The 23,375-nt window shown below is 47.1% G+C and overlaps 1 protein-coding gene across 5 annotated transcripts in view; it reads right to left on the reverse strand.

Annotated features, from left to right (window-relative positions):
* LOC310668826 (integrator complex subunit 6-like) overlaps positions 1-23,375 on the reverse strand; it is a 165,921-nt gene that overhangs the window by 79,894 nt on the left and 62,652 nt on the right. For all 5 annotated transcript variants that reach the window (XM_083422149.1, XM_083422145.1, XM_083422146.1 and 2 more), the window contains 2 exons: positions 2,510-2,638; positions 1,509-1,672 (listed from right to left, as the gene is read on the reverse strand). In XM_083422149.1, the coding sequence (XP_083278275.1) occupies positions 2,603-2,638 (36 nt within the window). In that variant the 3' untranslated portion in view covers positions 1,509-1,672; positions 2,510-2,602. The remainder of the gene's footprint in view (positions 1-1,508; positions 1,673-2,509; positions 2,639-23,375) is intronic.

The following is a 23,375-nucleotide window of genomic DNA, read 5'->3' on the forward strand; positions in this document are numbered from 1 at the left end:
GAGGTTGGCCAGGGCTTTGACAGGAGCACCAGTCATGTCAGCCAGAAAACCCCGCAGAGGGGTTTGGGATCCTACTGGATCCATCAGCCTCCAAGAGAGGACCTTCCTAATACAGTCATACCTCGGGTTGAATGTGCTTCAGGTTGAACGTGTTCGGGATGCGCTCCGTGGCAACCCGGAAGTAACAGAGCGCGTGACGTCATTTTGAGCGCATGTGTGGAAGCGGCGAAACGCGACCTGTGCACGCGCAGTTGCGCTGTCGCCTCTTCTGTTCCGTTCAGGATGCGAATGGGGCTCCGGAACGGATCCCGTTCGCATCCCAAGGTACCCCTGTAGATCCCCTGCATCTGCGAAGGGGAAAAGGTGCTGACACCCTAAATCTCAACTGGAAGTGATCTGACCATGACAAGGGACTGATGTCAATGTCCCCCGCCTTCAAATCACTCTCTTCCTGCCCCATTTAGAAAACAAGGTCCAGAGTGTGGCCTGCCATGTGCATTGGGTTGGTGACATGTTGGGACAGCCCCATGGTTGTCATGGCGGCCATGAAGTCCTGAGCCACGCCGGAGCCAGCTGCCTCGGCATGGATGTTGAAGTCTCCCTGAACCAGCAGTCTGGGAGTCCTCAACACTGCCTCCGAGACCAACTCTGTTAGCTCAGGCAGGGAGACTGCTGGGCAGCGAGGTGGGCAGTAAACCAGCAGAAGCCCTAATCTGTCCCGATTGCCCAATGCCAGGAACACACACTCTAGATCCCCCACCCCAAACTGGACAGAGAACCTGGAGATAGAAAATCTCTACAGACCACAGCAATTTTCCCTCCCCAACCTTCGATTCTGCTGCACTGAGTACCCAGGTGGGCACAGCTGGGTAAGACCAACTCCACCCTGTTCACCCACCCTGGTTTCAGTGATACATGCCAGATAAGCCTCCTCATCCATAATCAGGTCATGGATGAGGGAGATTTTATTCTGAGCCGACCTGGCATTCAACAACAGCAGTTGCAGACCCGAGTGCTAGCTGAAATGACAACCAGTTCCCCAGGTTGGAGGAGGGGCTGGCACACGACAGTCACTAACAGCTTGGGCCGCGTGCCCCTTACCCTGCCCCATCTCCCATGCCATACCTCCTCCTACCCAGAACCACTGAAATTGGGCCTACCCCTGCCTCTTTCCTGCTCCTCTCCTCCCAGGCACATCCCACAAAATGCCCTTACAACTCAGTTAAAAACAGTTAAAACACTAAAAAAAGAATTTAAAAGGATATGAAAATAACAACAATAGTTCTTAAGTGCCTGTCAGGCCCTGCCCTAGGCCAGGTGGAGTGAGACAGGAACAGGGCCCTCAGGCTCTCAGCAGGACAGTCCTCGCTTAGAGCCAACCCAGTGATCCCTGAGATGCACTGTGATTTGAACTGCTCCCCAGTTACAACAAACTTTTCATCATATTACCTAAGCTCCCTTTTGTATCACTAGGATCTGCACAGAAATTCTAAAGCTCTATTTCATACCAGTGTTGGTGAATTTTGATCAGGCCAAAAGGATTCTGGAATTGGCCAATGGCCAACAGGAACTCCCGTTTTAGGATTAGGCCTCACATAGATGAGTTTATGACAGCTGTGCCATGGCTGAGAAGCAAAAGAAGTGATGGGTCTTGTGACATCAACAACTCCACCTAAGTTCCAAAGAAGAAGAACAGAACATTAAGTAACATTGTACATTAGGACGCGGATGGCGCTGTGGGTTAAACCACAGAGCCTAGGACTTGCCGATCAGAAGGTCGGCGGTTCGAATCCCCGCGACGGGGTGAGCTCCTGTTGCTCGGTCCCTGCTCCTGCCAACCTAGCAGTTTGAAAGCACATCAAAGTGCAAGTAGATAAATAGGTACCACTCCGGTGGGAAAGTAAATGGTGTTTCCGTGCGCTGCTCTGGTTCGCCAGAAGCGGCTTAGTCATGCTGGCCACATGAGCCGGAAGATGTACGCCGGCTCCCTCGGCCAATAAAGCGAGATGAGCGCCGCAACCCCAGAGTCGTCCGCGACTGGACCTAATGGTCAGGGGTACCTTTACCTTTTACATTAGGTTCCCAGCGTTAGCTTTACAATTTCTACTTAGATATATTTTCTCTAAACTGCGCAAATGACCACCAAAGTTTTGACTAGAATTTTGGGACAGTGAAGATTAAAAAGTTTCAAAAAAACCAAAGTGTTCAGGAAAAAGATAGTTTAGTGGTTTTGTGTCTAAGAAAGAAAACATTTGAAGACATTGTTACAGGTTTTTCAGTATCCACCAGGAGAATAATTTATGGAGTAATAAACGAACCAGTTTAATTGTTCAAATAAGTGAAGGGCAGTATCCAATCAATCTAATTGTCAGAGACAAAGCTAGTATATAATATTATGCACATAATCTACACTGATTTAGCAATGCCATACAGTACTTTTTAAACCTTAAATACAGTTGTACAGTTGTTAACATAATAGTTTACAATGACCATAAACAATTTACTGTACCTTCCCCAATTTGTGGTGGGTCTGGTCCTGATTTCTCAAAGTTGATGACAACACCACTCTGAACTTTCTGAGCTAGAGATTCTAAACACTGATTCAACATTCTTTGTGTCCGAACACAATATGAGCGTCCTATAACATAAAGCAGAGAAATAAGAAGGTTCTGAAGGCAAGATTTGGCAACTTCAGGTAAAAAGCAGAATAGCAAGAACCAAAAGTACCGTGAACCGAAGAACTGCACTGATGTTAAACCTAATGTGTTGTGCACATAGAAATACTTTTAAAACGCTCAGGAAAGACCCAATGGAGGCAAAATGGTGGGCGCCACGACGCACCTGAAGGCAGCTAGCACCAATTGCACTGCCTGGCTGGTCCCCAGGCCCGCTGCCGCCACTGCCGAAGAGGAGTCAGGAGAGTCCAGTGCATCAGCAGAGGGAGCCGCCAAGCCCCCCTCCCCCAGCAACCTTGGCCATGATGACAGAGAACCCACCTGGCCAACGGCCCAGCTTAACTCCTGGAGGCCTCCGGAGCTGACGCAAAAAGAAAGAAAAAAAGGAGCCCCGACCTCCCCAGCTTACTGCTGCTGCCGACACCGAAGGAAAAGGAAAGGAGAGGAGAGGTAGAAGAGCACCGGGAGGGCCAGGGAGGCCGCGAAGACATGCGTGGACAAGCCCAGGCCTGACCCGAGCCTACCTCCCAGGTGGCTAGCGCGCCAAGAGCAGACCAGGGCCCAGAGGGAGGCCACGCAATGGAGGACACCCCAGGAGAAAAACCTGCATAGCACGCCCCCCCCCCATGCTGGGAAAACACCTCTGCCCCCTTTTTCTTTTTATGGGGGGAGGGGCACCGCCGCTAAAGCCATCTATTATTTTTGTATTTTTATTTTTAATCTTAATTCCCCTTACTTTATTTTAAAAATATTTCTTACTAATAGGTCACCCCCCCCCATTTTTCTAATTGTTAAGAATTAAAATGGCGGTGCCCAGAAGAGAGCCCTGAACCAGCACAGGCCACTTCCTGGGATTGCCACTCCAGCCCTGACTTTCTGTTCTTTTTTATTTTATTTCTTTATTTTTCATTTTTCTTCCTTTTCTCATTTTTAAAAAAATTAAATAAGAAAAAAGAGAATAAATAAAAAATCTAATTCCCTTTTTTGTGTGTCTGTTTGTTTGTTTGCTTGGGGGGGGGGGGGTTCTTCCTTCCTTCCCCACCTCTTTTTTCTTTCCTCCTCTTTCTCTCTAAAGAGAATACATACACACACACACATTATTTATTTTATTCTTTCCCTCTCAAAGGGGTTTTCTACATATTTTTTATGTTATTTTATTTTTTACTTATATCACTTGGTACATATATACTACTTCCAGGTGCCAGCACCTCAACAACTTCCGTTTTTTCATTCCTTTTTCCTTTCTTTTTTGGTTTTGTTTGTTTCTGTTTATTTGCTTTCTCTTTCCGTCCCTCTTAACTCTTAAATCTCCTACCTGCTCCATCCCCTCTCCTTTCTTTTCTCTCCTTCCCCCCAACAAATAATTTAAAAAATCACAGATCAACACACATATATCTGCCCACCCACTTTCAACAGTATCCCACTGTGATGGCTTGTGTATGCTCTTCGCAATAAGCACCTCTGCTCACTCAGAGATATTTACAGTTCTTTATTTTACATATGTACAGGCAGCACATTACAATCATGCATCTGAATCCTGATTCTGAGAGTGGCCTTCACCTGCTTCTCCTCCAACAGAAAAGGCGAGGAAGTTTCCTGTGACGCCTCTCCCCCCCCCCCCCTTTAACCCTCTCCTGTCCTTGGCAGACGGAACAGGCACTGCCTCACCATTGGTGCTGGAACTTCCTGTGCAGTGCTGGGGCTCTGCTTCAGCATCAGAGAGCATTTCCGCCTCCTGGCTCTCTCCCCCTTCCCCATCCGTCACTTCCTGTCCACCTCCGAGTGTTCCTGCTCCTCCCTGGCATGCTCTGGCAGTCCCATGACACCCACCCACCTCATACTATAACCTGAGTTTAGAGTGCCAGCATCGTGCACTTTGCTTGAGACCATATAGGGACTTCTTCAGAGAACAAACAAATCCCTGTTTTACCTGTACACCATCAGGTGGAAGCATATAAAGTGATTCACCTAAGGTTCCGTATAAAAATGCTGTATTCACATCGTGATGAGAAACGTGTAGATTCTCTTCTGCAGAAAGTTTGAGCATAAGCCTAATGCTCTCATATCTCACGGTGGGTGAGTAGGTCTCGTGAAAGTCTTCTCCTGGTACCTGTGAAAAACCTCTGGCTACCAATCTGGCTTTGTGTCTGACTATCTTGCCATTTCGGTCTGTCTTTGCTTTGAAGACCCATTTGCTGTCAAGCAGTTTCATTCCTGGAACATCTTTCTAACATTCATTAATTTTATAATATTTCTGTAAATAGTCTTTAAATTTCTTCCAATCTTCCTCCACCGTCTCTTCTCCCTGGTCTCTGATTCTGCCAGTCATCTTTGCCAATTCCATGTAGTCCATCACCTTCATCTGCCATTCTTCCAGAGTGGGTAATTCTTGTGTCTTCCAATACTTTGCGATAAGTATTCTTGCTGCTGTTGTAGCATACATAAAGAAAGTTCTGTCCTTCTTTAACACCAATTGGCCAACCATGCCCAGGAGAAAGGCCTCTGGTTTCTTCTGGAAGGTATATTTAAACACCTTTTTCATTTCATTATAAATCATTTCCCAGAAGGTCTTAATCCTTGGGCATGTCCACCAAAGGTGAAAGAATGTGCCTTCCGTTTCTTTACATTTCCAACATTTATTATCGCGCAAATGGTAGATTTTTGCTAGCTTAACTGGTGTCATGTACCACCTGTATATCATTTTCATAATATTCTCTCTTAAGGCATTACATGCCGTGAATTTCATACCTGTGGTCCATAACTGTTCCCAGTCAGCCATCATTATGTTATGGCCAACATCTTGTGCCCATTTAATCAGCAGATTTTACTGTTTCATCTTGAGTATTCCATTTCAGCAGCAAGTTATACATTTTTGACAAGATCTTAGTTTTGGGTTCTAACAATTCTGTTTCCAATTTTGATTTTTCCACCTGGAAACCATTTTTTTTATCTCTGCAATTTCAATTTGTCTCCCTCTTGTTCCAGAATTTCCCAATATTTTGGCCATTTGGCCTCCATATTGAGCTTTTTCAGGGCCTTCGCTTCCATCGGTGACAACCACCTTGGGGTTTTATTTTCAAGTAGATCTTTATACCTTATCCAGACATTAAACAGTGCTTTCCTGACAATATGATTTTTAAACATTCTGTGCACTTTAACCTTTTCATACCATAGATATGCATGCCATCCAAAAACATTATTAAATCCTTCTAAATCCAAAATGTCTGTATTTTCAAGGAGCAGCCATTCTTTCAACCAGCAAAAAGCTGTTGATTCATAGTAAAGTTTAAGATCTGGCAGGGCAAAGCCTCCTCTTTCTTTTGCATCGGTTAATATTTTAAATTTTATTCTTGGCTTTTTGCCCTGCCAGACAAATCTAGAAATATCTTTGACACTTCTTGAAACAGTCTGACTGGACAAAATGGACATGCAGCAAGCTTTTCAAGCCTTGAAGCAATGTTTGGCTTGCCCTCTTACAAAGTCCATTCATCCAAGGAGATCGTGGACTTGACAAATTATGTTGAATTCCTTTCTCAGTCCGAAAAGCTTCAAACCTTTCAGACCTTGCAGGGCAGCGGCTGAAGAAGGAGCCAAAAGGGGTTTCTTGTGTGTGTGATTCTTTGTGGCTGATTAGCTGCTCTCCCTGTGCAAAGGTCAGAGGGGGCAGGGCTTCTGTTGAGGCAGGTGATTAGCTGTGGGAGGAGCTTATCAGAGTTTGCAGGGCAGCAGTGCGTGCCTAGCGGTGCGCGCAGTTTGATCCATCTTTTAGATTTAGGGGAGCTAGTCTCAAACGTTTGTTGGGGGAGACCTGGGTTTTTTTTTGGGGGGGGGGTTATTTGTCCTGTCTTCACGCTTTTTATGATGCAGGACAGCAGTAGCCACCCCCAACGACACGTTCTCAAGATGGAGGAGGAGGGAACAGCTGCAGTCGCCTGCGGTTCCTGCGCAATGTTTGCCATCTTGCCAAAGGTTGCAGGCAGCTTTACCTGCAGCAATTGCATGTTGATTGCCCTCCTAAAAGACAAAGTCCAGCAACTGGAGGAACGTGTAGCTACGCTCCAAAGAATTAGAGAGCTGGAGCTCTTCTTGGAAGCAGCAGAGCACACCGTCTCCACCAAGGAGGAGACAGGAGACTCCCCTGGGAAGAAGGCTAGTTCACCAACACAGGAGCCTGATATGTGGAGAAATGTGACTCAAAGAAGTAGGAGGCCCAGGGTTCGCTCTGATTGTTTAGAAATACACAATCGCTTTGAGGTCCTCTCCCCTAGCATGGAAGACGAAGAGCAGACTCCATTTGAGGATCTCTCCCTCATCACAGTCGATCAGGTATCTGAAGATGAGCAGCAAAGTCAGTCCTCAGGGAATGTGCAGGCGACCTTGGAACGGACCGCTCACGGAAGAACCCCGACCAAACCTAAGAGGAGGCGTGTAGTGGTGATAGGGGATTCCCTACTGAGGGGAACAGAAGCAGTGATCTGTGGGCCTGACAAGATGTCTTGGGAAGTGTGCTGTCTCCCCGGGGCTAAGATCCAAGATGTAACTGAACGACTGCAAGGAATCATAAAACCCACTGACAAATACCCCTTCCTCTTGGTTCATGTGGGAACCAATGACACTGCAAGCAATAGCCTCCAGAAGATCAAAAGAGACTACGGGGCTCTGGGCAGGAAATTGAAGCAATTAAATGCACAAATCATCATCTCATCTGTCCTCCCAGTTGAACGATGTGGCCCAGGGAGAGAGGGGGAAATAGTGGAAGTAAACAGCTGGCTTCGCAAATGGTGTAAACAGGAACGGTTTGGATTCTTAGATCACGGACTGCAGTTTCTTGAAGATGGACTTCTGGCAAGCGATGGGCTGCACCTCACAACGGTTGGGAGGAATGTTTTTGCCAAAAAACTCAGAAACCTCATCAGGAGGGCTTTAAACTGACTAATGTGGGGGAGGGAGACAGTGCTCCTGAAGGTAGGAGTCGATCAATTGATGAAGATGATTATCCAAATGTCATAGACCAAATGGAGCAAACAGCACGCAGACCTAGTGGTGGGAGGAAAAAATCCTTAAATAAGAGACACGGGGGAATGATTAATAGACTTCAATGTCTGTACACTAATGCACAAAGCACGGGAAATAAACAAGATGAGCTTGAGCTCTTGGTACAGCAAACTAAATATGACATAATAGGCATCACTGAAACCTGGTGGGATAAGTCCCACGTTTGGAATGTAATAATGGAGGGATACAATCTATTTCAGAGAAACAGACCAGACAAGAAAGGAGGAGGAGTGGCGTTATATGTTAGGGATCTGTATACCTGTGAAGAGATCCAAGATTTAGAACCTCAAAGCCAAAGTGAGAGTATTTGGGTCAAAATTAAGGGAGAGAAGAATAACAGTGACCTCATTGTGGGAGTTTACTATAGATCCCCAAGCCAAACGGAGGACATAGATGCTGCCTTCCTGGAACAGATGGCCAAGAATGCAAAAGGAAGGGAGATAGTAGTAATGGGGGACTTCAATTACCCGGATATTTGTTGGATGTCAAACTCAGCCAAGAGCATAAGGTCAAACAGATTCCTCACTGGCCTTGCAGACAACTTCATTGTCCAGAAAGTGGGAGAAGCAACAAGAGGAACAGCCATTTTAGATCTGGTCCTAACCAACGTTGATGACCTGGTTAGTGGGGTAGAAGTGGAAGGATCATTAGGCGCGAGTGATCATGCTCTTCTGAAGTTTACTATACAGCGGAAAGGAGCTGCCAAGCATACTAGGACTCAATTTCTTGACTTTAAGAAAGCCGACTTCCTAAAACTTAGGGAAGTGCTGGGTGAGATCCCATGGACAGTAATACTAAAAGGAAAGGGAGTTCATGATGGCTGGGAGATTGTTAAGAGGGAGATAGTAAAAGCACAACTTCAGGCAATACCAATGAGACGGAAACATGGAAGGTGCCTAAAGAAGCCAGGGTGGCTATCTAAAGAACTTTTAACTGAGTTAAGATTAAAAAAGGATGTGTACAAAAAATGGAAAAGGGGGGAAACCACCAAAGAGGAATTCAAACAAATAGCCAGCACGTGTAGACACAAAGTCAGAAAAGCTAAAGCACAGAATGAACTCAGGCTTGCTAGAGAGGTTAAAAGCAACAAAAAAGGCTTCTATGGGTATGTTCGTAGCAAAAGGAAGAACAAAGAAACAGTGGGTTCACTCAGAGGAGAAGATGGTGAAATGCAAACAGGGGACACAGAAAGGGCTGAACTCCTCAATGCCTTCTTTGCCTCAGTCTTCTCTGAGAAAGAAAACAATGCCCGACCTGAAGAATTTGGAGCAAATGATTCAGCAGAGAAAACACAGCCCAGAATAACTAAGGAGATAGTACAAGAATACTTGGCTAGTTTAGATGTATTCAAGTCTCCAGGGCCAGATGAACTGCATCCAAGAGTATTAAAAGAACTGGCAGATGTGATCTCAGAACCACTGGCAATCATCTTTGAGAATTCCTGGAGAACAGGCGAAGTCCCGGCAGACTGGAGGAGGGCAAATCTTGTCCTTATTTTCAAAAAGGGGGAAAGAGAGGACCCAAATAATTACCGCCCAGTCAGTCTGACATCAATACCAGGGAAGATTCTGGAGCAGATCATTAAGCAAACAATCTGTGAGCACCTAGAAAGGAATGCTGTGATCACCAATAGTCAGCATGGATTTCTGAAAAATAAGTCATGTCAGACGAACCTGATCTCATTTTTTGACAGAATTACAAGCCTGGTAGATGAAGGGAATGCAGTGGATGTAGCCTACCTTGATTTCAGCAAGGCATTTGACAAGGTGCCCCATGATATTCTTGTAAAGAAGCTGGTAAAATGCGGTCTTGACTATGTGTCAGGGAACTGCCATCGGAAGGACAGGAGGTGCAAAGGCTCACTGAGGTTGAGAGAGACGTAGCAGCAGAAGAGGGAACCAGTAGGGGGAGAGCAGGAACTTCAAGGGAAGGTGAGTCGGAGGGATGGCTCAGAGACGCTTCCAGCGAAAACAGCGGGGAGGTCTCAGGACCTCCTATAGGGACACCCATTCCTCGCCGGAAACTGTCACGCCGAGAGTCCAGAAGACGTGTTTCCGTTAAGGAGCTTTTATGTTGGAAACGATTCCGAAAGCAACCACTTTCGGATTCTGCTAGCGATTGACGCAGCCATGCTGGAGGGGCTCCGTCACAGGGAGAGGTTTGAAAACCTGATCAAACTCTGAGGGACTTGCATTTTACGCACAAGCAGCTCATCATCCCATCACAGCAATCCGAAAGTCTCTGAAAGCCAGCTTGTGCAGGGAGAGGCATCATGAGCGACCCAGCCGGAACCGGAGGAGCAGGAGCAGCTGGAGGGGGTCCAAGCCTGGAAGAAAGGTACAGGGCGTTGGAGATCCAGCTTGCCATGCAAACGGCGAGGCTTGAGGAGAGGAGGGCTCAGGATGCAGAAAAGGGGAAGGAGAAAACCACCCCGCTCGCCAGAAAGGTGCCAGGATTGGTGCAGAAATTCGGGGGGGATCCCAGAAACTATCATGCCTTTAGAACAGAGATGCAATACGCTCTCAACCTGCAGTTTGATGACTTCCCCGATGAGGAATCGCGAGTGGCTTTTGTAATTGGCCATCTGGAATCGGGGGCGAAGGACTGGGTTAGACCCCTGATGGCAGTGAATAATGAGATCCTAAAGGACACGAGGAAGTTTTTCCGTGCCATGGACCTGATGTTTTCCAGCGACATTGAGCAGGGAGTGGTGCGAAGGCAGTTAATGGCTTGCAAACAGGGGAGCCGATCTGTCCGTGAGTACTGGACTGAGTTTACTATGTTGATTCACAAATTGGGGTGGGACCTATCGGCGGAACCCATCCAGATGCTTTTCGAAGAGGGGCTTTCTTCGGCCGTTAAAGATGAACTTTCCCGGGGGCCCAGGGCGGAGTCTATGGACCAGCTGACCAAATCCGCGCTGGCCATAGGAGCGCGCCAGGAAGCGAGGGCTTTGGAAAGGCGGGAAGGGAAAGGAGAACGTTGGAGGGAGCTCCGCATTCCAGACATTCCAGAGCCACCTTTCCCGCCGGGAGAGCCGATGGAAGTTGGAACAGCGCGGGCGCGCGCGGTTTCTAATCCCAGTGAAGGGCGGAAGAAGGAGGGAAAGAGCGCCAAGAAATGTTATCTCTGCCAACAGCCAGGGCACTTTGCCAGAGTATGCCCACAAAGAAAGGAATGGCAAGGGATGGCAGGAGCTGTTGGGGAAAAGGAGGAGGAAAGCAAGGAGCAAGTAAAAGCCAACGCCTGGCTGCCACCGTCGAGGCACAGCAGCCAGGCCAAAGAGCAGTGAAAGTGCCCACGCCAGAACCTCCCAGACCTGCCTTAGTGATAGAGGTGTTGCTAGAGCTGCCAAACGGACACCCACTACAGATCAAGGCGCTTTTGGATTCAGGCAGTTCCTGTAATTTCATGAGTAAGGAGTTTGCAGCTGAGCATCAGATACAGACCATCCCTTTAACTAGCCCCTTGCAGGTGACCACGATTGACGGCAGAGAGCTGTTGGGAGGAGAAGTTAGCCAACAGACAGTCCCGATGATAATGAGGGAGGCAAGGCACACCGAACGGATAGCGTTTAATGTGGCCACCTTGGGAGGAGCTCCCATCATTTTGGGGATGAGCTGGCTGGCGCTACACGATCCGCTAGTGGGCTGGCATCAGAGGGTGGTCTCCTTTGGGTCAGCGCATTGCCTAGAACACTGCAAGCAGGGGAAGGTTCCGGGAGGAGCCAGAGTCACCCTAGCCGGGATGGAAGTAATGGATAAAGGGAAGGTGCCCCCGCAATACGCAGATCTGAGCAACGTATTCAGCGAAAGGGAAGCAGACAAACTGCCGCCGCATAGACCCTTTGACTGTCAAATCAAGCTACTCCCTGGGGCCCAACTCCCGGTGGGCAAGCTGTACGCCATGTCAGACAGGGAGATGCAGGAGTTGAGGGAGTTCATTGACAAAAACCTGAAGCGAGCTTTCATCAGAGAGTCCCGAGCGGTGGGGGGCAGCCCAGTGTTTTTTGTGGACAAAAAAAACACAGATAAGCCCAGACTTGTAGTAGACTTCAGGGCCCTCAATGCAGTGTCGGAACCCCTGGCTTTTCCTATGCCCCGAATTGATGACATTTTGACCAGGGTGAGGAAGGGAAAGATTTTTACAAAACTGGACCTGCGGGGGGCGTACAATCTGATACGCATAAGGAAGGGGGATGAATGGAAGACCACCATGTTCACCCCTTTGGGAGCATTTGAATACCTCGTTATGCCCTTCGGTCTACAAGCAGGCTCGGCGTGCTTTCAAGCTTTTATGAATCACGTCCTGGGACCTTTGCTCTACAAGAATTGTGTGGCCTTTCTAGATGACGTGTTGGTGTATTCGGAGGATGAGGAGCAGCATGTGAGGGACGTGCGAGAAGTGTTGGGCAGGCTGCAGGCCAACCAGCTGTGGGTGAAGCTGGAGAAGTGCCAGTTTCATACCAAGGAGGTGGAATTCCTGGGGTACCGCTTGTCAGACAAGGGATTAGCCATGGATCCAGGCAAGGTCCAAGCGGTACTGGAATGGAAGACACCGAAAACCAAGAAGGATGTGCAAAGATTCCTGGGGTTTGGCAACTTTTATCGGAAGTTCATCAAGAACTTTGCACACTTGACGGCGCCCATCACCGACTGCCTCAGCAGCAAGAAGAAGTTTGTTTGGACGGCGGAGGCGGAGCAAGCATTTGAAGAACTGAAAAGGGCTTTCGCCTCGGAAGAACAACTTCTGCATGTGGACTTACGAAAACCCATGAGAGTGGAAACCGATGCGTCCGACCGGGCGATCGGGGCGGTACTTCTTCAACCGGGAAGGAATACGTCGGAGTGGAGACCGTGTGCCTTCTTCTCGAGGAAGCTGAATAAATCCGAGAGGAACTACACGGTGTATGACAGGGAACTACTCGCCATTCACGAAGCGTTCCGGAGGTGGAGACATTTATTAATTGGGGCACAACACAAGGTGCAAGTATTGGAGAACAGCACGAGTGCTCAACCAACGACAAGTGAGATGGGCACAGGAATTCTCCAAATTCCACTTTGAAATTTGTTATGTGCCAGGTCCAGAAAACGTCAGGGCGGACGCTCTCTCACGCAAACCAGAGTATTTGGAAGGGGAGGGGGCAATCGAAGAGAGACATGTCATCCCTGAGGACCGCTGGGTGTGTGGGGCGGCGCTGGTGGGGCGACGAGAACTGGTAGAGGAAACGGAAAAGGATGAATATGCCCAGGATAAGCTCAGAGGTCTCAGGGGGGAGGGCAAGAGCCCCGGAGGTTTTGAGGAAAGAAATGGGGCATTGTATTACAAAGGGGCACTGTATATACCAGAAGGTGAATTGAGGGGAAGAGTACTCAAGCAGTTGCACGATAGCCCCACGGCGGGACATTTTGGGCAACACAAGACCATGTGGATGGTTACCAGGGAATTTTGGTGGCCCAAGGTGAGGGAAGATGTAAAGGAGTATGTAAGAGGGTGTGACCAATGTCAGAGAGCCAAAGGGGAAAGAAGGGCGCCGGCAGGGTTATTAGAACCATTACCCACACCAGAACGGCCTTGGGAAGCGGTATCAATAGATTTTATGACGGATCTGCCGAAGTCCAAGGGGAAAACAGCCATCATGGTAGTAGTAGACCTGTTAACTAAGATGTGCCACTTTGTAGCATGCTCACATGCAGTCACAGCGGAAGAAACAGCGAAGTTGTTTGTAGAACACATTTTTAGGTTGCACGGGGCCCCCTTGAGGGTGATCTCAGACCGCGGCAAACAATTTACTTCCAGGTTCTGGAGGAAGCTCATGAGCTTGCTGCACGTGGAAGTCAATTTTTCGACGGCCCGGCACCCTGAAACCAATGGGCAGGCGGAAAGAGCTAATGGCATCCTCCAACAATATCTGAGGTGTTATGTCAATGACAGAGAGAACGATTGGGTCGAAAAGTTGGCGCTGGCAGAATTTGCCTACAATAATGCGGAGAATGTGTCCACAGGGATGAGCCCCTTTTTGGCTAATTACGGGTGTCACCCCAGGGCTTTTCCAGGGGAAGGAGGGGAGAGATGGAGCGTCCCAGCGGCCGAACATTTTGTAGAAGAGATGGAAGCGATCCATCATCAGCTCCAGCTCAACTTAGAAAGGGCCAAGGCACAATATAAGAAGCAGGCAGACAAGCACAGAAGGGAAGGTGAAACCATAAGGGTGGGAGATCAGGTGTGGCTGTCAACCCAAGGGTTGCCGTTCAAAGGGGGTTGTAAAAAATTAAGACCCAAAAGATTGGGACCCTTTGAGGTCATTCAGCAGGTCAACCCAGTGGCTTTCAAACTCCGGTTACCCAACCACATGAAATTGCACCCAGTGTTCCATAGGTCGTTACTGTCACTATACAGGGGGGGACGTGAAGGGGAGCACACCAGGGGACCAGCCTTGGAAGAAAAGGAAAGCAGCAACCATGTAGCGGAAATCCTCGATTCCAGGTGGAAGGGTAATCAGGTGGAGTATTTGGTGGCGTGGGAAGGGGAACCGAAGTCAGAAAACACCTGGGTGACTGCAGGGGAGGTCAATGACGAGGTTTTAACAGAAACGTTCCACCAAAGATTCCCGAGGAAACCACAGCCGGTAGCAAGGTTTAGGAGGGAGTATTTCAGCACCACCGACGAGGTAGAGGAACTGGAAGGATTCGCGGAGTCGGAGTTGGAAGAGGGAATGGACTCCGACGACGAGGAGTACCGAGAGACCAGGGACAGCAACAAGTGGAGGGAAGTGTTCGAAACTTCGGACGATGAGGAAGGTTCTTTCAGGGGTTTTACCTCCTCACAGCCCGTAGGGGAGGAGACGGGAGGGGGTGAAGGGGGCCCTGGAGGGGAGGTGGAGAGTCCAGAAGACGTGTTTCCGTTAAGGAGCTTTTATGTTGGAAACGATTCCGAAAGCAACCACTTTCGGATTCTGCTAGCGATTGACGCAGCCATGCTGGAGGGGCTCCGTCACAGGGAGAGGTTTGAAAACCTGATCAAACTCTGAGGGACTTGCATTTTACGCACAAGCAGCTCATCATCCCATCACACTATGCTACCACTCAGTGGATTTGTAACTGGCTGACTGACCGGACCCAAAGGGTGCTCATCAATGGTTCCTCTTCATCCTGGAGAAGAGTGACTAGTGGGGTGCCACAGGGTTCTGTCTTGGGCCCGGTCTTATTCAACATCTTTATCAACGACTTGGATGATGGACTCAAGGGCATCCTGATCAAATTTGCAGATGACACCAAACTGGGAGGGGTGGCTAACACCCCAGAGGACAGGATCACACTTCAAAACGACCTTGACAGATTAGAGAACTGGGCCAAAACAAACAAGATGAATTTTAACAGGGAGAAATGTAAAGTATTGCACTTGGGCAAAAAAAATGAGAGGCACAAATACAAGATGGGTGACACCTGGCTTGAGAGCAGTACATGTGAAAAGGATCTAGGAGTCTTGGCTGACCACAAACTTGACATGAGCCAACAGTGTGACGCGGCAGCTAAAAAAGCCAATGCAATTCTGGGCTGCATCAATAGGAGTATAGCATCTAGATCAAGGGAAGTAATAGTGCCACTGTATTCTGCTCTGGTCAGACCTCACCTGGAGTACTGTGTCCAGTTCTGGGCACCACAGTTCAAGAAGGACACTGACAAACTGGAAGGTGTCCAGAGGAGGGCAACCAAAATGGTCAAAGGCCTGGAAACGATGCCTTATGAGGAACGGCTAAGGGAGCTGGGCATGTTTAGCCTGGAGAAGAGGAGGTTAAGGGGTGATATGATAGCTATGTTCAAATATATAAAAGGATGTCACATAGAGGAGGGAGAAAGGTTGTTTTCTGCTGGTCCAGAGAAGCGGACACGGAGCAATGGATCCAAACTACAAGAAAGAAGATTCCACCTAAACATTAGGAAGAACTTCCTGACAGTAAGAGCAACAGTGGAATTTGCTGCCAAGGAGTGTGGTGGAGTCTCCTTCTTTGGAGGTCTTTAAGCAGAGGCTTGACAACCATATGTCAGGAGTGCTCTGATGGTGTTTCCTGCTTGGCAGGGGGTTGGACTCGATGGCCCTTGTGGTCTCTTCCAACTCTATGATTCTATGATTCTATGAAACTGCTGAGAAGTGAATTCTCCCCCTCGATCTGTAAATAAACATTTCACCTGTTTACTATGCACATTTTCCAACCAAACACGGAATTCCTTGAACCTAGGAAACGCTTCTGATTTCTGCTTGAGATTGAACACATGAATATACCTGGAAAATGAATCAATGAGAACCATGAAGTACCTGGCTCCACCCTAAGAGGGTGCTTGTGGACCAACAAGATCAGCATGCACTACCTGGTATGGTTCTGTAGCTTCTCTACTAGACACCTTACCTTTTGCAGCCATTTTGACCTTGTTTGCTGCGCATGCCTTACACTTCATGTGGTACCTGCAGGGTTTAATAGTCATACCTTCAACTAAGGCAGGCATTTTGGAAACTGCCTCAAAGTGTAAATGACCAAATTTCCTGTGATAATCATGAATACATCCTGCATGCAAAACCTTGTTAATACCTGCAATACAACAAGTTTCATCCTGCACAACATCAACAGAATCATCATAATGCAATACAAAGAAATGATCAACATAATCAGCATGCAATAAATAGTCATCTTTCTTGGTGATGGTGCACTTCCTCTTCTTGAAGGAAACGTCTATGTCCTGTTCAGTCAGCTGCGAGATGCTCAATAGGTTGTGTGCAGCATCTGGAACAAAAAGAATGTTGCGCATCGATGCATCCAAGCTGTGAAGAGCAACCATTCCATAGCCTTGACTGGAGATCGTGTGGTCATCCGCTTGGTGAATCGCACCTTCCTGCGGAGTAAAGGACACAAACAGGTGTTTGTCTTGACAAATGTGCCTGGTAGCTCCCGAGTCGACGATGAAGAAAGATCTAGATGTCTTCTGGACCTTTGGAGTGAAGTGTGAGACCATAGCCTTGTTCTGCGTTGTCCTGGACTTCAGACCTTTGCCTTTTCCACGCGTTGAGCTTTCGCTGCACTGCTCTGTTGCCTTGGCCTTGGGATGTTTGCACTCCCTTTTCACGTGGCCTAGACTTCCACACGAGTAGCATTTCACTGCCTTCAAAGCTTTGGCACCATCTAGTGGTTGCACTGCATTCTGGGATGATGTCTGTGAGGGCTCCCCCTTTGTGATACAGCTAGCACTATGCCGATCCTCTTCATTTAACAGCACAGCAGTGACATGCGCTACCGTCAGCTTAGCAGTAGGCAAAACAGCAAGCTGGCTGGCAATCGCTTCCCAACTGGAACCCAAAGAATGTAGAATCATGAAGGAATACACAGCCTCTGGAACGGTGATTCCATGCTGTTGCAACTCATGCCTGAGATTCTGCATTTCCATGAGGTGAGCACGTACACCTGCTCCTTCAGCAAGTGCCATATCATGCAACTTGGCATAAAAGAACAAAGAAGCTCCCACTTCCGTTCTTAAATGTGAATCCTTAAGACTGTCCCACATCAATTTGGCTGAGGCCTTACCGCGCAAAAGACAAAGCTCTTCAGGGGACACAATAAGCGTCAGAATTCCCCTTGCTGTGGAATCCTTAGCCTCCCACTCTGGGGTCATTGGAGCTGGGGGGGGGCATCTGTTATCACATGGCATATGTTATCGTGGCGGATGTTCTCCTGGAGACACCTAGTTTGGTTATCCATGGGGATTTTAACATCCATACTGACACGACCTTACAAGGGGCCGATCGGGACTTCGTGGAAAGCATGGCCTCCATGGGGCTGTCCCTGAATATGTTTTGCCCAACCCATAGTCATGGACATGCCTTAGACCTGGTGTTCACCTCTAGCGACCTGACACTAAGTAAAAGTGAAACAAAAGAAGTGCCATGGTCAGATCACTTCCTGGTGCAACTGGACTTCTCCGCGACCCTTCCCCTCTGCAGGGAGGTGGGACCAATTCAGATGGTCCGCCCCCGCCACTTAATGGATCCAAATGGTTTCCAGAGAGTGGTAAGGGATGCTTTATCCCATGTTGATGGCCTTTCAGCTGATTCCCTGGTGGCCCGCTGGAATGTGGAGTTAACCAGGGCTATTGACTGTTTGGCTCCGAAGCGCCCTCTCCGATTGCATGGAGCCCGGACAGCCCTGTGGTTTTCTTCGGAGCTAAGGGCGATGAAACAATCGCTGAGACGGCTAGAGCGTCGGTGGCAGAAAACTCATTCCGAATCTGACTGGACACAGGTTAGAGCTCAACGTCAAGCCTACCAAGTGGCGATAGCGACGGCGAAGAAGACTTTCTTCACCGCCTCTATTGCACCTGCTCCATCTGCAAGTGCCATATCATGCAACTTGGCATAAAAGAACAAAGAAGCGCCCGCTTCTGTTCTTAAATGTGACTCTTGGAGACTTGCTGGGGGGGGGGCATCTGTTATCACATTAAACAGACCCTCTTTTCTTAGCAGAGCCTCTGCATATTGCACCCAGTTGTGATAATTCCCTTTACCGAGCTTTGGAATTCCAAAAGCGTCTGTTATTCTTGCACTGGCCATCTTGTGTCTTTTAAAGCAAGCTGCGTCTCTCTACCACCAGCTGCATTCAAAAAGCACACTTCTTAAGGCTTTCGCTTTCTCCTGAGCTTCTGCTGCAGCTGATTAGTGCTTTGGCTTGAAGTTCAAAGTCCACCCCTTATTGCCATTAATTAGGGACTGGCAGCCGTCCCGAGGCAAGAGCACGTACCTCTCATCAATCTTCTTGACACGCAGAGAAGATAAGTTGCATTCCGTTCTTTTGCCGTTTGTCATCTGGATTCCGTTCTTCTGGCGCCCATAACCAAAAATTTTGGGATTTTAGCTCCGTTCGTCCGAGATGATAAGGCTCATCTTCCTCCGAGCAGAGCATTAAAAGAACACCACAGCGGAAGGATGAGATAGGTATGGTCTACACGCCATGCTTTATTACTAAGCTATGCAGAGCAAAGGAAATATACATCCTCTCTCTATGAGAAGCAAAGAGCAACTAAAACACAAAGGAACAAAGGAAACAGGAAACCAGCAACGTCACATCCCGTCTCCCTTTCCCATGAGACTCCAACAACCTGGACTGTCTCTGGAATGTAAACACAGTCCTGTGACTGCAAGCAGCTGCACAGTGATAAGAACAGAAACCAACACTATCACCCCAGAGGAAATAGATAAGGTCTTCAAAAACCTGACACCACACAAAGCCCCAGGCCCAGATGGCTTCACAGCAGAATTCTATAGGAAATTCAAAGAACCCTTGATGCCCTACATGACCCGCCTATTCAACGACATCATGAAAGGGGACCAATCCCCAAAACCTGGATCCACTCCAAAATAGTCTCCATCCCAAAACCACTGAAAGACAGCCTCAAAGTAGAATCATACCACCCAATCTCATTAATAAACCAAGACTACAAGATATTCACATCAATCTTGGCCAACCGCCTAAATTTTTTCTTATGCAAGTTACCGTAATAGCCCCAGACCAGACTGGCTTTGTCCCTGGTTGCAATATTACAGACCCCACCAGGAAACTACTGAACCTGATCGAACACAGCAAGACAACCAAACTACCACTGACAATTATGTCCCTGGACATCCTCAAAGCCTTTGATTGCTTAGAGTGGGAATACCTATTAGCAGTACTAACTAACATGAAAGTTGCCCCCAACTTCCTACAAATTCTCAAACAAATAATAATAATAATAATAATAATAATAATAATAATAATAATTGTCAGGGGTTCAGGAGCAGAGGCACAGGATAGGGAGGAAATGGAGAGCGAGGGGGAGGAGTCCGAAGGAAATGTCAGCGATGACAGTGGTCCGAGGTCTCTGAGTCTTTCCAGTGAATCGGAGGATTCACAAAAGGGGGCTCCCATGGTCAGGGCAAGGGGAGTGCCCAGGGGGGCACTTCAGGAAGAAGGGGCCATAGGAGACTCAGAGAGCAGCAGTTGGAAATCCGGACCAGCGTCCACACCAGAGTGCAGTAGGGGGGAGGAGTTCCAGGCATCGGGATCAGGCGGCGCGTCACCAGCGGGAGAACATGAGGCAGGATTGACCACGCCTCCGTCAGGGAGCGAGGAAACGGTCAAGAGGAAGGTTAAACGCGCGCGCGCGCCAAGTTCAAATATACAGGAGGGCGGCACAGTTGGCAGCCCGGGTAGGGAGCCAAGTCCTAAAGCCCGCCGAAGAGAGCGGGAGGAGTCAGGGGGGTCAACGTCTGCGTCGGAAGAGTCCAGGAAGGAGGAGACCCCGGGGGGTAGCAGGACCCAGAGGAGAAAGGAGAGAAGGAAGAGGTGGAGCAAGATTAGAGTCTTAAACTGGTGTACAGGGGGTGGAGATTCAGATGGAGCTTCGCCGGTCTAGACCCTAGACGTAGAGCTGGAGCGCTGAGGCTTGGAAATGGAAACTATACTTCAATAAGGACTTTGGTACATTACTACCGGCTAGCGTTGGTCCTCTGTGAGCTGGGACCAGGAGCCAGCTCTGACAATAATAATAATAATAATTTATTATTTATAACCCGCCCATCTGGCCGGGCCTCCCCAGCCACTCTGGGCGGCTTCCAACAAAATATTAAAATACAGTAATGCATCAAACATTAAAAGCTTCCCTAAACAGTGCTGCCTTCAAATGTCTTCTAAACGTCTGGTACAGTGGTACCTCAGGTTACATACGCTTCAGGTTACAGACTCCGCTAACCCAGAAATAGTACCTCGGGTTAAGAACTTTGCTTCAGGATGAGAACAGAAATCGTGCTCCGGCGGCGCAGCAGCGTCACAAATCCAACTTAATGGTGTCACAAACCCTCAGCAGCGCCGGAAATCCAACTTAATGTTGTGACCTTGGAAAGTGTTGAAATCCAGCATAGCCTGAGCTCTGTGAGTATGGCTTTCTCCCGACTGAAGCACAGAGTGTTTGAGGACTGAGACATTCGTAGGGAAACCAAAATGCTTGTTTACAAAGCTATTACACTACCAACTTTACAGTACGCTTGTGAAATATGGACCACTTATAAACGCCATGTCCAACTTCTCAAAAGATTCCATCAGTGGTGTCTCTGAAATTTTTTACGTATCTCTTGATAAGACAGGCAAACTAATGCCAGTGTGCTGGAAGAAGCAAAGTTCACCAGTGTCAAAACATTGATTCTTCAACATCAACTTTGTTGGACTGGTCGTGTTGTTCCGATGCCCGATTATTTTCTTGGAAAGCAACTACTCTATTCCAAACTTAAGAATGGAAAGCATAATGCCGGTGGACAACAAAAGAGGTTTAAAGACGCTCTCAAGGCAAATCTTTAAAATGTAGTATAAACACTAACAACTGGGAAACACTGACCTGTGATCACTCCAGTTTACCAAAGGCATCATGGACTTTGAAGAAGCACAAATTCAGGACGAAAGCGAGAAACGAGCTAAGAGGAAGGCACGTTTGGCAAATCCTTACTATGGTCAACTCCTGCCCAGAAACCTATGTCCCCACTGTGGAAGGATGTGTAGATCCAGAATTGGCCTCCACAGTCACCTATGGACACACTGTTAAGACCATATTCATGGAAGACAATCTTACTTGGCTGCGAGTGATCGCCAAAGAAGACCATCCACCTCCCATTAAGTCTTCCCTAGGGCACAAATGTCTGGCTTGACTAAAGCTGAGAATATTTAGCTTCACACAGGGGCTGATGAGTTTGGTTTGCTGATGAGTTTGGTTCTACCTTTGTGAGGTTAAGAACAGCCACTGAGCAGACTAAGATCATGCAGTGGTTTTGCTCTAATTGTGTCTCGGAGCAAAACTGTGTCCCAGACTCAATGTTCTCTGACCACCAGTGCAAGGGCTGTTGCACAAGCATAAGGGTGAGAATAACAGTTGCTGTGCAACCAGATGTGCAACAGGAAGTATCAGGACTACAGCAATCTGTTGTGCAACCAGCCACAAGAACTGCACTGGTTTCCTGGGCCTTCTCTTGTGCAAGTGATTCCACTAGTGCATTTAGTATACCACTAAGCGACTTTTAACTTGGGCACTACATTGAAGTAATAGGGGGGAATTCAAAGTTAACAAAGAATTTTTTTTAAAAAATTCTTTTTATTGAGTTTCTCTTAAGAAAGAAAAAAAAGAAAAAGATCAAAAAGAAAAACAAAAAACAAAACTAATCAACAGATTAATAAACAATATCCATACATAACGCAGGAATGACATTCATTACCATTTTTGTCCTTTTCCTTAAAACATTATATTTTTAAATATTTAAACCTTTTCCCTACACCTCCCTTGACCTCCTACCCTCCCGTTTTCGGGTTTCTTAATAAGAAGTTCTTTCTTTTCTGCAGCTATTAATTGTTACTGGTTTGCGCGTCGTAGGACTTATATCAAACCTGCTATGGTTTTTAAGTCTCTATAGTTACCTTCAATGTATACCATAAATTTTTTCCAATCATTAACAAACTTTGTATTTTTTTGGTTTCTAATTTTTTGTGTCATTTTTGCTGACTCAACATACTCATATAATTTTGCTTGCCAATCTTTGATCGTTGGGATATTTGGGCTCTTCCAATTTTGTGCAATTAATATTCTAGCAGCAGCCATAGCATATTGGAAAAACGTCTTATCTTCTTTTTTGATTTCGTCCCCAATTATTCCTAGTAAGAAGGCCTCTGGCTTTTTAGGGAAGGTGTATCTAAGTATTTTCTTTAACTCATTATATATAAGTTCCCAAAATTTCTTCATTGTTTCACAGGTCCACCACATATGGTAGAAATTACCTTCTTTAATTTTACACTTCCAGCAAGCCTTGTTTCCTGTTTTGTATATTTTCCCTAGTTTTGCCGGTGTGATGTACCACCTATACATCATCTTTTCCAAATTTTCTCTAAGTAAAACACATGCCGTGAATTTCATTCCACTAATCCATAAATTCGACCACTTTTCATATTCTATATTATGTCCGAGGTCCATTGCCCATTTTGTCATGACCTCCTTAATTTCTTCATCTTTAGTATCCCAATCTAATAATATGTTATACATTTTAGATAATAACTTGGATTTGCCTTCAATTATTTCTATCTGGAATCTAGATTTTTTCTCATTTATCCCTACTTTTTTATCTTCCTTCCAAACTGCATTTATTTGATGGAATTGCAGCCAGCCTGTTAACTTGTCTTTTAACTCCTCATATGTCCTCAATTTCCATCCACTCTCTGATCCTATCAGTAGGTCTTCATATGTCTGTCTTTCTCCTTCCATGTTTACTTTTTTGATTGTTAGAATATCAATTGGGGATAACCACCAGGGTGTTTTCCATTCCAAAAGTTTTTTATTTCTCTCCCAGACTTCATATAGTGGCCCTCTAATAATGTGGTTTGAAAAACCTTTATGTACCTTTTTTTTATCTAGCCACAGATAGGCATGCCAACCGAACCTGTTGTTGAAGCCTTCCAAGTCTAGCAGGTCCGTATCTTCCAATCTTATCCAATCTCTGATCCAACAGAGACAGGAGGCCTCAAAATATAACTTCAGGTTAGGAACCGAGAAGCCCCCTCTTTCTTTCCGATCTGTTAGTAATTTGAATTTAATT

Source organism: Podarcis tiliguerta (genome assembly GCF_965153285.1).
Source record: "Podarcis tiliguerta genome assembly, chromosome: W".
In the NCBI taxonomy this organism is placed as follows: domain Eukaryota; kingdom Metazoa; phylum Chordata; class Lepidosauria; order Squamata; family Lacertidae; genus Podarcis; species Podarcis tiliguerta.